General features: G+C 48.1%; 1 protein-coding gene across 1 annotated transcript in view; it reads left to right on the forward strand.

Moving 5' to 3' along the window:
• The first annotated feature begins 91 nt into the window (after window positions 1-91).
• The window catches only part of SUGP1 (SURP and G-patch domain containing 1), a 32,483-nt gene continuing 17,324 nt past the window's right edge, over window positions 92-15,250 (forward strand). Inside the window, exons 1-7 of the mRNA XM_025989446.2 lie at window positions 92-199; window positions 1,924-2,098; window positions 6,276-6,376; window positions 8,175-8,375; window positions 10,461-10,584; window positions 10,913-11,013; window positions 11,944-12,067. Coding sequence (XP_025845231.1) covers window positions 166-199; window positions 1,924-2,098; window positions 6,276-6,376; window positions 8,175-8,375; window positions 10,461-10,584; window positions 10,913-11,013; window positions 11,944-12,067 — 860 coding nt within the window. The 5' untranslated portion in view covers window positions 92-165. The remainder of the gene's footprint in view (window positions 200-1,923; window positions 2,099-6,275; window positions 6,377-8,174; window positions 8,376-10,460; window positions 10,585-10,912; window positions 11,014-11,943; window positions 12,068-15,250) is intronic.

Raw genomic sequence — 15,250 nt, forward strand, 5'->3', positions numbered from 1 at the left:
GAGAACAGAGATTGCCAATAGACTGAGGTTTGTTTTCCTTGAGAAAAAACCTCAGGTATCCACTCAGCGGCCGGACTTGCTTGACCGCCCCGGACTACATCTCCCATCAGGGCATGCGTACTATAACAAGGCTTCTCAAGTAGCACGGGAGCATTGTGGGATTGGATGAGTCTCAAGATGGACAACCGGGATGTTGCAGGTAACAGCCCCCGCCTACCCTCAAGCGCCCGTCTGGGTCCGCCGCGCTAAACGTCGCCGTTTCGTTCTCTTGGGTCAGGCTCGACCCATCGGCCCCTCGCCTCAGCCCCTAGGGCGTTCCAAAGCGGCGGCTTCTGCATCTTCCCCGTCTCCCGAGACCCCAGACTCAGTTGCTGCCCCCACCGCCAGGTTTGCTCAGGGCGCCCGGCATTCCGTAGAGGCCGTCACTGGGTCGGCCCTGCTCTCCCTTTCCGAAATAATAGCCTTCAGGACTGCTCAGAGCTCTGCTCCCTGAAACAGCAGCAACCTTGGACCGTCCAGCTCCCCCCTGTTCGTAGCAGCTGCTGTCTGGCCCGTGTCAGCTTTCTGAAAAAGCTGCTTTTTCTACCTGGTCTAGGACTTTTTTTTCGGTATTTCGAGCCCCCCCCCCCCCCCCCTTTACCTCAAGCCTTGCCTTTCCCTCTCTCCCAACCCTAGCTCCCCCTCACCCCAGCCTGGGATACATTCACCCATTCAGCAAATACTGTGTGCCAAGCACTATGCTGGGCGCTGGGGATGCAGTGGTAACCCAAAAGGGTCCTGCCTTCCTGAAGGTTACTTTCTACTGGGACATCAAACAATGCATCAATAAGAAATATTTGCAGAGACACAGGTATAATGATGTGAGAGCATGGGAGTGGAGGCTGCTGATATTGGGTGGCCAAGGAAGCCCTTTTTGAGCAGAACACATTTGAGATGGGAGATGCCATCTATGGGAAGGCCTGGAGGGCAGCTTTCCACGCAGAGGGGTGATAGCAAGTGCAAGTCTTTGTGGTGCGATGGGCTTGTCATTCTGAGAATGTCAAGAATGAAATGGAAATAAGAAAGGCAAGTCCTTTTCCTGAAAATCAACTTACAGAATTTGGATTTTATTCTGAGTCCCATGGGGAGCCTCTGAGATCTCTGCTCCATCTCTGCACTTAACACCCTCACCCGAAGACACCATCATCTTTTACTTGGAGCCAGCAAGCCTTCTCATTGGTCTCCTTGCTGCTGCCATGCACTCTCCAAATAGTAGTCAGAATGATCTTAAAAATACTGTTTGTCAGGTTAATACTACTCTGTCACTCCCTAGAGCCCTTAAAGTAAAACCTAGACTCCTATCTTTTTTTTTTTTTTTTTTTTTAAGACTTCTATCTTAAACCTGTACCTCCATTCCTGGAACAGTCCACTCTGGCCACACTGGGTCCTTGCTGGTCCTCATATATCAGGCTTCTTTTTGCCTTAGGTTTTTGTGACTGCTCCTTATTCTGCCCAGATAGCTCCCCATGTGGCTTTTCAGGAGGTTGGCCCTGTATCTTTCTAGTTTCAGTTTAAATGTCTTCTCTTCTAACATTTATTTTCTAGCTGCCCTAGCTGTATAAGGTGCTTCTCTATTATTCTTCTAACCCCCTTTTTTTTGGTTTGTAGCAAAGAGCTCTTACTACAATTTTGTAGCTACTTTTTGGGTGTAAGTCTATTGCCTTCTTAGCCCAAGGTGAGACCCACATGGGCAGAGACCCCTTCTCTGGTTGAGCAGAGCGCCTAGTACATAGCTACGTAAATGTTCACGGAACAAATGAAGGAATAGATGTTTGAATGTCAGTTGATGCAGGCAGCAGCAACTGGGCTGCTCCTGTAACGGCTGCTGGACATGTTTGTAGAGTAAAGATGATTTCTGATAATGCTTTTTTTTTTTCTCCTTAGGAAAGGCTAACCGGTGGTTTGGGGTTGCTCCTCCCAAGTCTGGAAAAATGAACATGAACATCCTTCACCAGGAAGAGCTCATTGCTCAGAAGAAACGTGAAATTGAAGCCAAAATGGAGCAGAAAGCTAAGCAGAATCAGGTGGTCATCAGCCCTCAGCCCCCACATCCTGGCGAGTAAGTGCCCCCCTGCAGCTGGATTCAGTCTTAGAGGGTCACTGACAGAGGGTTTTGTGTTCAAGAGCAATCAGGGTATTCTTGCGTCTGGCCACAACCTGATGAAGCAGGGAATGACACAGCTGCTCTCTTTCAGGAGGCTCAGGGATAAGACAAATGAGGGGTTTGTGGGAGCTCAGAGGAAGGCCTTCCTGTATTCACGAATTATTTACTGCTGACCACCTGTGGGCTAGGGGCCAGAAACGTAGCTCAGAACAAAAATCCAGACTCCCATCTCCACCCTTACGGGGCTTACAGTCTACTAACAAAGGGGGTGTCAGTTCTACCCCCAGAGCTGCCAGTGGGTAACATGAGGCAGCATGTTCCTTAGTGCAGCAGCCAGTGTGGGGGCCCAGCAGAGGCTCCACGTTTTCAGAGCCAGCCCATTGAGGAACCAGGGAAAGTCCTATCTAGTAGAAGGTAGGAAGGGAAGAGAGCCCTTGTGTGTCAGGTGGCTCAAGCTGTTTGGATCAAAGGTGTTGTTTCAAAGCCAAGCAGGAGGTAGATCAGGCACGATTTCCTCCTGCCTGTCCTGAGAAATGCTCAGGGCACCCAAGAATTTTGAGGAGGGGTGGTCTGATTAGGATGACAAGATCAAAGAATTTCAGGCTGGAGATTGACAGAGGCGGGCCCCTTCCTCTGGGGTCTAAAGCATGGAATATGTTAAACCCTCTATAAAGCTGTCCCAGCTCCCACCTTTTCTAAGAACCTGTGGCATCTCATTGAGGGCAGGACTTAGGGCTTATTTTTATGGGAACCTGGAGCCTGGGATCTCCGAGGCACTCATGAATGTGGGGACTAGATATGGAGTGATCTGTCAGTCACTGTGCTCGTGGGCTGTCAACCTGAGGGTTATGGAAAGCCTTGCACAAAATGGGAGAGATCTGTAGATGTGCTTCCAAGTATATCTCTTGGAAGCAGCTGGATGCTAGCACCAGGATCAGGCAGCTGAAAGGGAGCATCAGGTGAGTGGGTGCATAATACAGGTAGCTTTGAAAATAAGGTTCTTTTCTTTCTTTTTTTTTTTTTTTTTAAGATTTTATTTATTCATGAGAGACAGAGAGAGAGAGAGAGAGGCAGAGATATAGGCAGAGGGAGAGAGAGAGAGAGAAAGAGAAAGGGGGGGGCAGGGATAGAGGCAGAGGGAGAAGCAGGCTCCATGCAAGGAGCCTGACGTGGGACTCAATCCCGAGTCTCCAGGATCACACCCTGGGCTGAAGGCGGTGCTAAACTGCTAAGCCACCCGGGCTGCCCAAAAATAAGGTTATTTTCTTAACAGTAAAAGCCTAGAACAACAAGTGTTATAATATCTCACTGAATAAATGAACATTCAGGTTGCCTCAAGATAATTGTTTTATTATATTCCCTTTGCATGTTTTTGCTTTGTTTCACAAAGTTGTGATAAATTTCATGTGCTATGTCCCCCTCAACTTTTTTTTTTTTTAATTTTTATTAATTTATGATAGAGAGAGAGAGGCAGAGACACAGGCAGAGGGAGAAGCAGGCTCCATGCACTGGGAGCCCGACGTGGGACTCGATCCCGGGTCTCCAGGATCGCGCCCTGGGCCAAAGGCAGGCACCAAACCGCTGCGCCACCCAGGGATCCCCCCTCAACTTTTTAAAAGAAAAGCTTTTCCCTGCATTAGAACTCTTTTTTTTTTTTTTTTTTTAGTATATACATATTTTATTATTTTTTTTAATTTTTTAAGTTATTTTTTATTGGTGTTCAATTTGCCGACATACAGAATAACACCCAGTGCTCATCCCATCAAGTGCCCCCCGTCAGTGCCCGTCACCCAGTCACCCCCACCAACCTCCCTTTCTACAACCCCTTGTTCGTTTCCCAGTTAGGAGTCTCTCATGTTCTGTCTCCCTTTCTGATATTTCCCACTCATTTTTTCTCCTTTCTCCTTTACTCCCTTTCACTATTTTTTATATTCCCCAAATGAATGAGACCACATAATGTTTGTCCTTCTCCGATTGACTTATTTCACTCAGCATAATACCCTCTAGTTCCTGCATTAGAACTCTTTAGATCCATCATAGATTTTAAGTTTTATTCTTATTTAGATGTAATTATTATGCCACAAAATTAATCTTTTAAACTGTATAATTTTGTGATTTTTTTTTTTTTTTTTTTGGTATATTCACAGCCGCCATTTGGTATATTCATGCAACCGTCACCACTATCTAGTTCTAGAACATTTGTATCATCCCAAAAGGAAACCCAGTACCCATTTGCATTCACTCCCTATTTCCTCCTTCCCCAGCCCCTGGCTGCCCCTAATTTACTGTCTTTGTGGACTAACCTATCCTAGATATTTCATGTAACATTCAGCCTTTTGTATTTGGCTTCTTTTCCTTGACATAATGTTTTGAAGGTTGTTCACTTTTTAGCATGTGCCAGGATTTCATTCCTTTTTTTTTTTTCATTCCTTTTTATGGCTAAATAATATTCTATTGTGTGGATGGACCCTGTTTTGTTTATGTATTCATCAAGCCATTTTTAATGGCTGCATAATATCCTTTACTATCTATTAATGGATGGTTTTCAAGTAGGATTCATTTGCTATCTTGCTGCTGCCCTGAAGCATTTTCTTGTCTTTTGTTATCCTCACCTTCTTTCTGCCCCTCTCGAGGGAGATACTTACAGTATGAGGACAAGGCCAGGGTCGCCAGAGTCTACACTTACTTAATGCAAAGGCTGGTTATCAGAACCTTCTCTTCGGTATTAAAAAAATATTTTATAGGGGCACCTGGGTGGTATAGTCAGTTGAGCGTCCGACCCTTGGTTTTGGCTCAGGTCGTGATCTCAGGTTGTGAGACACTTTCTCCTGCTCCCTATGCCCCTTTCTGCTGTGTTCACACATGTACATGTTCTCCTTATCTCTCTCTAAAAAATAAATCTTAAAAAAAAAACAAAACACAACTTTACATGTATATGGTAGACTTCATGGAAAATAAAGGAGAGGAAAACAAGGCAAAACTAAAATCAGGGCAGCCCGGGTGGCTCAGTGATTTAGCTCTGCCTTCCGCCCAGGGCCTGATCCTGGAGATCTGGGATTGAGTCCCATGTTGGGCTCCCTGCGTGAGGCCTGCTTCTCCCTCTGCCTATGTCTCTGCCTCTCTTTCTCTCTCTCTCATGAATAACTAAATAAATAAAATCTTTTTAAAGAAAACAAAATCAGTTATAACCTTGCAACCCAGAGACAGTGCTGGTTGCATTTTGATGGGTTTTTCTAACAGTTTAATTCAGATATGTTTTGACATAAATAGGGTCATACTGTAGTTGTTTTCTTTGAGGGGAAGATTAAGGGAGGGTAGAGAGCGAGAATTCAAGCAGGCTCCACACACATTGCACAGCCCCAAGCGGGGCTCAATCTCACAACCTTGAGATCATAACCTGAGTAGAAATCAAGAGTTGGGGATCCCTGGGTGGCGCAGTGGTTTAGCGCCTGCCTTTGGCCCAGGGCGCGATCCTGGACCCTGGGATTGAATCCCATGTCGGGCTCCCAGTGCATGGAGCCTGCTTCTCCCTCTGCCTATGTCTCTGCCTCTCTCTCTCTCTCTCTCTATCATAAATAAACATTTTAAAAAATTTAAAAAAAAAAGAAATCAAGAGTTGGACACTTAACCACCCCTGTAGTTCTTGTTTTATATCCTGCTTTGTTTTTCGTTTAGTGTTGTACTTTATTACTTTATCTCTAAAATTTTAATTACAGGGCTGCTCCATTTGCCCTATGGAAGTCCTGTGTTTATCTTATAAAACTAGTGCTCTTTGTTGACGTTTCCATTTTTAGATCAGTACAACAGATTTTTTTAAAGATTATATTTATTTATTCATGAGAGACACACAGAGAGAGAGAGAGAAAGGCAGATACTGTTTGAACACGAAAGGTTGATATGCAGGTAACAATAACATCAATATAGACAGTATTGCTTTGATTAGAGGAAAATTATTCCATCTTAATATGAAGGCTGCTCTGTGTGCTCAGTAGTCCCTAGACATCTTTAGGGGAGGGTTTTGGGTTCCACTAAGTGAGAATGCTGGGGTAGATGTCGATGGGTCTGAGATGGGCAAGGCAGACCGCTGCCCCTCCTCTTATGGTTCACCCTCTGTCCTCTGTCTTGGGTCTAGAATTGCGAATGCACACAACTCTTCCATTTCCAACAAGTTTGCTAATGATGGCAGCTTCTTGCAGCAGTTTCTGAAGTTACAGAAGGCACAGACCAGTACAGGTGAGTGCTGTTACCTGCTTTCTGAGTTTCTGAGTTTCCCTCTGCTGAGGCTCACCTTGCTGGCTCTCACCTTTGGAGGTCCCTGGGCATCACAGAAATAGCAGGTCCTGCCTCAGATTCATTCCTATCACCCCACATTCATTGGGATGAATTCTGTTTGTCCTTAGAGTAAGTGCCAGGAGTAGCACATTGACCCAGCCTTCACGGTGCTTACCTGATAGGAGCAGAGCCAAATAAGCTAGGTTTCAATCCAGGGAGGTAGGGGCATGACTGAACATGCCCTGGGTGTTGGGGAATGTCATCGAAAAGATGTCCCTGCTAGTTGACTAGTGAGCTGGACCCTGGCTGGCACTCAGAGGCCTCTGACCGCTTCCCCTGTACTTGAAGTGCGGGCTTCCCCTTGTCTTTCCGTCTCCCAGAAGCTACTTCAGGCACATAGCCTTGAGATAATGATGTGGTATTAAGAATATCTGTGCGTATATGTGACCGAACCCACTTAAGATCTCCATACGTTTTTACGATTTGGTGGGTAGGCACGGGGATCCATTCATTTTGCTACTGCCCAAAACAAGGCTCATATATAAGTTCCTTTTGTTTGCTACTTACCAACCTGGAATGCTCTCTGAGTTACGGGGGCCAGTTTCAGATTATTCTAGGGAAGTTCCCTCAAGGGTTAGAAACCAACACCAGGGATGTGGGACCACAGCGTGGGTTAGAGCAGCAGCTAGGTTTGAGGGATGGGACCCCATCCATAGATAGGAGGGCCACCTGGCCCACAGGAGCCCCATGGGACATGCAGGGTGCGAGAATCCCTCACTACAGGGAACCCACACAAATCTATGGTTGTTGCAGTTTACCTGTTTGCTTAATTTTTTAAAAAAAGATTTATCTGTTTATTTTAGAGTACGTATATGTAGGAGTGGAAGGAAGGGCAGAGGAAGATAGAATTTTTTTTTTTTTTTTTTAAGATTTTATTTATTCATGAGAGAGAGAGAGAGAAGCAGAGACATAGATAGAGGGAGTCCAACGTGGGACTCAATCCCTGGACCTGGAATCATGCCCTGAGTTGAAGCCAGATGCTCAACCACTGAGCCATCCAAGCGTCCCAGAGGAAGATTGACTCTTAAGCAGACTCCCCAGTGAGTGGGGAGCATGTAGTAGCAATGGATCTCAAGACTGTGAGACCATGACCTAGCTGGTATCAAGAATCAGATGATTAACTGACTGAACCATTCAGGTGCCCCTCAATCAGCTTACTTTTAATGTAAGAAAGTTGCTGGCAGAACAACTGACCTTCAGTCTTTGTCAGTTTTTCTAGAAAACAGCTAAGAAAGTTAACCTAAGACCAAAGTCACCCACAGAGAGGGAGGAAGGACTGTATCAGCCCTTTACTGCAGGATCTCAGGCCAGGAGCTAGCTATGTTGGAAAAGCCCCAATAGGCTGTCTCTAGCTTGCCACTGACAGAGGGAATGGTTGTAAGCCAGGTGTGGGGATTTGGGCCTTATCCAGAAGAGCTAGCACATCCCTGGGCTTTGGGCGCAGGTGTTAGGGAGCTGCTGCCTGCAAAGCCGAGCCTTTCTTGTCCAAGCTGGGTGACTATGACAAGTTGTTCTTCTCTGAGCCTTAGTCTCCTCTTCTGTAAAATGAGCATGGCATCCTGAGTTCCCACCCCCTGCCAGTCACCATGCTGGAAGCCAAGGACTCAGCTAGTATTCTCATGGCATATGTGTTAGGTGAGAAGATGGGGAAATGTGCATCACAGACCTTGAGCGTGGGTGTCTTTCCTTCCATCCCCAGATACCCCACCCAGCACACCCAGTGCCCCCACTCGAGTACTCCCTCGCACTGGGAAGAGGCCCCCTCTCATCAGCAGCCCACCAGGCCAGGTGAAGAACTATGTGCATGCCAAGCAGCTGCCTGTGGCCAGCCGCCCAAGTGTCTTCCAGTCTCCTGATGAGGATGAGGAGGAAGACTACGAGCAGTGGCTGGAGATCAAAGGTAGGGTGCGGGAGCTGCCACCTTGCTTTGACCATCTCCCCTCCGGCCCCACATGGGTGGGACCCATGGTCAGTGGGGAAAGTGTGGCTCATGGTAGGCAGCCACCAGCCCTCCAGGCTGAGCCAAGGGCCAGTATGGGACCCACGGGGGGGGGGGGGGGGCGGAGGAGTGAAGAAAGGGTATGGGGATCAGTGAAAGGGAAGTATGGAGGGGCTATGGACTTCATCCTGGGAACCGTGGGAACCATCCACCCTTATGGTCTGGTCTCCAGCCAGGGCAGGGGCATTCTCAGAGAAGCATTCACTTGTGTCTTTCCTTGTCCCAAAATGAGAAGAAGAGCTTCCATGGCTCCCCTGTCTGGGTGCATACTTTCTGAACCCTCGGAGAACCAGAAGCACGTCTTCCCATTGTGACTTATTGCCCCCACTGGTTTGGGCCAGACGTACAGGCCTATAGGTTGGAGGGCATGCTGTCCTGTCCAGGGGAAGGATGGTCATTTTTCTTGGAAAGCCAGGCCCTATAGTGTAGGAGGGTGGAGGGTGGTGGTGGCAGCACTCCTACTGTGTCTCACTCCATCCACCTTCAGAACAAGGCCTCAGTGCCTCCTGAACCATGTGGAGGCCTAGGCCACCTCGGCCCCAGACTGGCTGACACAGTCCTATCACCCTGATGGTAAGGACAGGTTGAAGTAACCATATAGTCCTGCTCTGACAGCCTTCAGACTTACTGCTCTCAATGAGGGTGCTGGCTTGTGGCCATGCATCTGAGCAGATCAGTGGCCAACAATGGATCCAGGGAAGGTGCTGTTTCCTGAGGCATTCTGGCGGTTCTGACAGTACTCTACTGGGAAGTGATGCTTTACAAGGGGGAAGCGAATGTCTCAAGGTCATTGAGGCCTGTTGTACCCTGCTATTGATGTGGCTTCAGAAAAGCACCTGTAAATGACAACCAGGTCAGGGTCATTGCCAGGCACTCAGGAAGAGTGTAAGGCTAGGGGGAAAGGTGGGTACAGAAAGTCCCTGCAACCTCTTGAGGGTCCTCCTCAGGCCACAGGTTCCTGACTTCCCATCCCCCAGCTTCCTGGCAGCCATAGCAACAAGGGGAATAAGTTTGGCTGCAGGTTTAGTGTCTAGCCCTGTTGCTGAGAGCAGTGAACATTTCTAGGTGGTGGCAGGGAGAAGTTTCTCCCAAGAGTGCTCATGAAAGGGACATGAGCTGTAAATTGGCTGACAGATGCCTCGGAATAGGCCAGCAATAAAATACAAAAGCAAGTTCCATGCAGATCAAAGGGGAGGCCAATACAAATACAAGAAGAATATTTTTATAGTTCTTATCACTGTAAAGGCCCTGAGGTAATGATTAAGTCTGCTGCAGTGAGTACCCTGGCACCCAGATGGTGGTCTGAAAACACACTTTCTCCCTCATGGAAACCAAGACTTCTTGGAGAAATGGTTGGTTCTAGGTTTGGTCAGAAAGTGTAGGAGATGATCCTGAAGCATCCTGTCCCAGCAGATAATGAGGAGGCTGCCAGAGACTCCTGGGATCAGGCATACAGGCCTCAGGAGCCAGCTTGAAGAAGCTCTACCAGCCACAGGGGACAATTGAACTTCTGTGATGACATAAATTGCAATGGATCAAAACCTATCTGATACATTTAAAATGGATTGAAACTCAATGTGTTCAAATCAGAGTTTGTAATGATGCTTTAAAAAGGAATTTGTCATCTCTGAAGGGTGACAGGAAACCAGTTTGTTAAACTGAACCCCGGTAAATAAAAGAATTAAGCATTTCATTAAAAAGGAGGAGACTGGCTATGTTTTCTGACATCTCCCTCCCCGCCTGGGGATCAACTTGGTCTCTTAGGGGGTCACAAACTTCTCTCCCACACAGTGCATCTCACAAAGACTGTTTAGACTGCCTCCCCTATCGTCACAGTGCTTTGTGCTTGGACCCAGGACAGCCGACAACCTCCCGCATTTCACCCTCTTCTCCCCCACCCCTCTGTCGTTGTGGTCCATAGAAAGAGTGTGCCTGTTGACTGTGGGGTGTGTGAGTTGAACCCCAGTACTGACAGCCTCCTTAAAGTTTCACCCCCAGAGGGAGCCGAGACTCGGAAAGTGATAGAGAAATTGGCCCGCTTTGTGGCAGAAGGAGGCCCCGAGTTAGAAAAAGTAGCTATGGAGAACTACAAGGATAACCCGGCGTTTTCGTAAGTATTTCTGGGAGGGGAAGGCCACCACTACTTAATGTTCTTGTTACACAGTAGTATGTGCATTCTTGTAAAACCTTACTGGTTACTGAGGCTGGTCGGGGCTGGGTGCTTGCTCGCGCGGGCCAGGCACTGTTCCGAGTTTCCAAGTGCTTTCGAACTCACACCAGAGGTCACAGGGGCTCCGGTATGGTGCAGAGACTTAGTCTTGGGCCTCATCGAGGTGTCTCTGCTCATCAGCTTGCTTTTGTACAACGTTCTTCAGAAGCTACTTGGGTTAGCCCATCCCCACTGTTCACCTTCCTCTCTGTTTTGTGAAACTCTCCAGGTTTTTGCATGATAAGAATAGCAGAGAATTCCTCTACTATAGAAAGAAGGTGGCTGAGATAAGAAAGGAAGCACAGAAGTTGCAGGGATCCTCTCAGAAAGGTAAGTGGGTAGAGGGGGTGGGAGGTTCTTGGGAGGTATGTGGACAACCCACACTTCCATGTGGAGACGGGGTTCTGGGAGGCTGTGATACATGGGGTGGTGCCTGTGGCCCAGGTCTGTGCCGTCTTAGGCAACTGGGGTCACGCTGGTTGCCCTCCTCATGAGTGGTCTGAGGTGAGGAAGAATGTGAGGGTCAAGGTCAAGGTCATTGTTAAGTTCAAGAGCTTAGCTCTGTGCATGTATAGGGGGCAGAGGGATAGAGTGGTTGCCTATTGGTTCTTGGTCATTTAAGTAAGTATTAATGAACTCCTGCTGCCTGTCTGGCACTGAGGACCTAGAAATAAATGTGCCTGACACTTGGGGAGGGGAGTAGAGGACAGAAGGGATTAGCTGGTGAGCTCCTCGTGAGATGAGTATCAGGGGAGGGGGAGGTGCTAGCTGGTCTCCAGCTAGTCATGAAGTAAAATCCCAGCCAGATTATGGTGGGTGGCAGGGACATCATTGTTTAGGCCAAACACAGGCCACAGAGGTTGGTATGTTTTGTTTATCTCTTGCCACCCTGTGCCCTCACCTTCTCCCCAGGAGAAGAGGGCCAGGCCCACTTCCCTGTGTGACCTGGATAGGCAATCCCTGGCAGAAAGACTGAGGTGGGGCTCCCATCTCTCCTCTGGCCTGAATCCAGACATCTTATATTCTGTTCTATGATCTATGGGAGTGGGCAGGGGCAAGGTGCAGGGTGGGCAGGGGCTCAAGATATATTGTAATGTTAATTTTGGTATTTGATCCCAGTGCAGTAATCTGATTCCCATTTGCCTGTTTTTCTTTGCATTGTTCCTAAAATAAACCCCTCTTGTTGCCCATGGGGTTCTTAGCAGAAATTAGGCTGTTGGGTGTGGTGAGTTGAGCTCAGTACTGACAGCCTGCTTAAAGTTTCACCCCCAGAGGATGAAGAGGCCAAGAACCTTGCAGAAAAGTTAGCCAGGTTCATAGCAGACGGGGGTCCAGAAGTGGAAACCATTGCTCTCCAGAACAACCGCGAGAACCAGGCATTCAGGTAAGAGAGGAACTAAACAGAGAAATGACCCCTCACACACCCTGATCACAGCACCACCATTCCCCACTCCCAGCAGGCTCAACATCCCACAGTTAGAAGGTGGCACGGTTGGGCCTAGGAGCTCTGATCCCTAAGTCCAGGTTGGCCATCCCATGGACAACTACTTGTCAGAGCCCAAATTATCTCTGAGGCAGGCACAAGGGGCCCTTGGGGTCTTTTGTTTTCGACATGCCTCACAGAGAAAGTCTCCTGGACTCCTCAGACTCCCTTTGTAACAGCGATGACAGCCCTAGGCTAGGAGAGCCAGGCTCTTGGGCAGAAACTCACAGAACTGTTGTTCACTTTGTGCATTTGTAGGGTCAGAGCTTTCCAATGAGGGAGTGGCAGGAAAGTGGGAATGTGGTACCTTAGGCTCTGTAAAGTAGGGACTCTCAGCCTGTATATAGATTCCATGGAGGGTGTGGGACAAGCAGACTGGGTTCCCTGCTGTCTCCAGCCTTGGAGCCGCATCCCAGCCCCTTCAGGCTGGGTCTGTGTTTACCTGTTCATTCATTGGGTAGGTTTAGCACCTCCTTTTTGCTGGGGGTGGTTCCATGGGGGCAGGGGGTTGGAGTGGGAGTTGGGCAATCACTGCTGCTGGGTAGGGACCATAGGGGCTTATGAAGTGGATGCCAAATTCAGTGTAGGGGTGATGTACCCTTGAGACTGTTTTGGCCACAAATACACAAGTTCTGACTCAGAAAGTGGGGAGATAGGACATGTATAACAAAAAGTCCAAAAAAAAAAAAAAAAACCCAAAAAGTCCAGGAGCAACAATTTCGGCTAGTTGATTCAGTGACTCTAGATAAGGGAGGACAAAGGAAGCAAGAGTGAAACAGCAGAGATCAAGTGCCATGCCAATGTGACTAGAGTGTAGGGTGAGCATCAATGTGCAGTGTCCCTGGGCCTTGGAGCCAGGGCAGGTCCAGGTCCCTGAGGGTGGGTGGAGAGCCACCCTCATGGCTTCATGGAGAGCCTTTAGAGAGGGTCTGCATAGAGTGATGGGGTAAGCTCTGCTTCCAAGGTCACTGGCCACAGTTGTGCCGGTGGTCAGACACACCAGGTCAAAGCAGATAGGCAGAGGAGAAACAACTAGAGAGGGGGATGCTGATAGATCCATGGGAACTAGGGGAGGGAGGGCCAAGGCTCAGTGACTCAGTGGACAAGGACAGGAAGAGGGCTACTGGGGTGTTCAGGGATCCGCGCATGTGCAGCCTGGGCAGCCAGGAGCCCTTGTGGGGACCATGGAGTGTTTGGTCTGGAGTTCAAGAAAGCGGTCTGCCTGGCCTAGACATCCCCTAAGATACCACATGGTTGTGATATCAGCCGCCACTCCGCACTGCCCAAACCAGAGTTGACTTAATAGTCTACTTTAAGTCACCACACTTTTTTTTTTTTAAACCGATTTACTTAAATAAGTTTATTTAAGGACACTTAATTTAGCTTCACTCATCATAAGTAGAGCTGACTGTAAAAAAATCTATGGCAGGTAAAGTGAGCAAGGTTGTGGATTTCTGTTAGAGTTGTGAGCCCAGACTGCTTTCCTTGGTCAGAGAGGTCCAGGGCCCAGCAGCTCTGGCCAAGCCTTTCCCCTGGGGTCAGAACTAAGAGATGTACTCAGCACAGGCACCTCTGGTTCCTCTGTGGGGCTTCATTGGACGCCCAGCTCATTGGGTGCTACTGTGATGGAGGCCAGAGGGAAGTAGGAAGGGGTGCCAGGGCAAGGGCAGAGCCTGGGGTGCTTGGTGGGAAAATGGCCAAAGGTTAGTTTAATCTCCACATAGAGTCAGGTGTGAGGCCACCTTTTTCACCACCAAATGTAACAGGAGCAGCTCAGGTATTTGCCTCTCTTGGCCCTCCCTGCCTCCTGATTCCTCATGTGGGCCAGGCACACCCCAGCAGCTCTGTGTTTCAGGAGACAATCTGTAACAATGGCTTATCTATAAAGAAACTGGAGGGATCCCTGGGTGGCGCAGCGGTTTGGCACCTGCCTTTGGCCCAGGGTGTGATCTTGGAGACCCGGGATTGAATCCCATATCGGGCTCCCGGTGCATGGAGCCTGCTTCTCCCTCTGCCTATGTCTCTGCCTCTCTCTTTTTCTCTCTCTGTGACTATCAGAAAGAAAGAAAGAAAGAGAGAGAGAGAGAGAGAGAGAGAGAGAAAGAAAGGAAAGGAAAGAAAGAAAGAAAGAAAGAAAGAAAGAAAGAAAGAAAGAAAGAAAGAAAGAAAGAAAGAAAGAAAGAAACTGGAAACACCCGTTCTTTGACCAGTCATCCCACTTCTGAGATGCCATCCCCAGAAATAGTGTTTTTTTTTTTTAATTTTTTATTTTTTATTTTATTATTTATGATAGTCACAGAGAGAGAGAGAGAGAGAGAGAGAGAGGCAGAGACACAGGCAGAGGGAGAAGCAGGCTCCATGCACCGGGAGCCCGATGTGGGATTCGATCCCGGGTCTCCAGGATCGCACCCTGGGCCAAAGGCAGGCGTTAAACCGCTGCGCCACCCAGGGATCCCCCCAGAAATAATGTTAAATACAGTCATCTGTAGTCTTGAAAAATGAGTCACAAATTGAATGTCCAGCCTCAGTGGGCTAAATTCTTAATAACTGCATCTCCTCAGTGGAATCGTGGCCATCAGAAGGCATTTAGATGAAGGTTGTAGCAGCAAGCACAGCATCTACAACAAGCCACTCTCACCTGTTAGTCACCTGGGTGAGCCATGTTCATTTCAAAGACCTGTTGCTGGCCTTTCTTAAGGGGGAGGAAACTGAGGCTTGGAGACCAGTGGGAGGAGGTGCCTTCATCACCACACTCCATGCCATTCTAACAGGAAAGCCTTATGTTGTCAAGTTAAAAAATCTTTTAAATAAAAATACAGGAAATAGAACTTTGTTCAGATAAATCTATGCTGAAAAAAAAGACTGGAATAAAAGACACCACAAAAAAAAAAAAAAAAAAAAAAAAAAAAGACACCACAGTGTCAACTTTGGTTAAACCTGGGACAGGATCACTCCTACCCAAGGGTGTCTTTGCTATAGAATCCTTTGCACTCTTGCCCAGAGCCCATGTGTGATGGCAACTGTTAATCCCTCCACCACCACAGACCCACGGGGAGCGCTTGGATGCTGCCTCTTAAGGCAACT

The sequence above is a fragment of the Vulpes vulpes genome, chromosome 9 (genome assembly GCF_048418805.1).
Source record: "Vulpes vulpes isolate BD-2025 chromosome 9, VulVul3, whole genome shotgun sequence".
In the NCBI taxonomy this organism is placed as follows: domain Eukaryota; kingdom Metazoa; phylum Chordata; class Mammalia; order Carnivora; family Canidae; genus Vulpes; species Vulpes vulpes.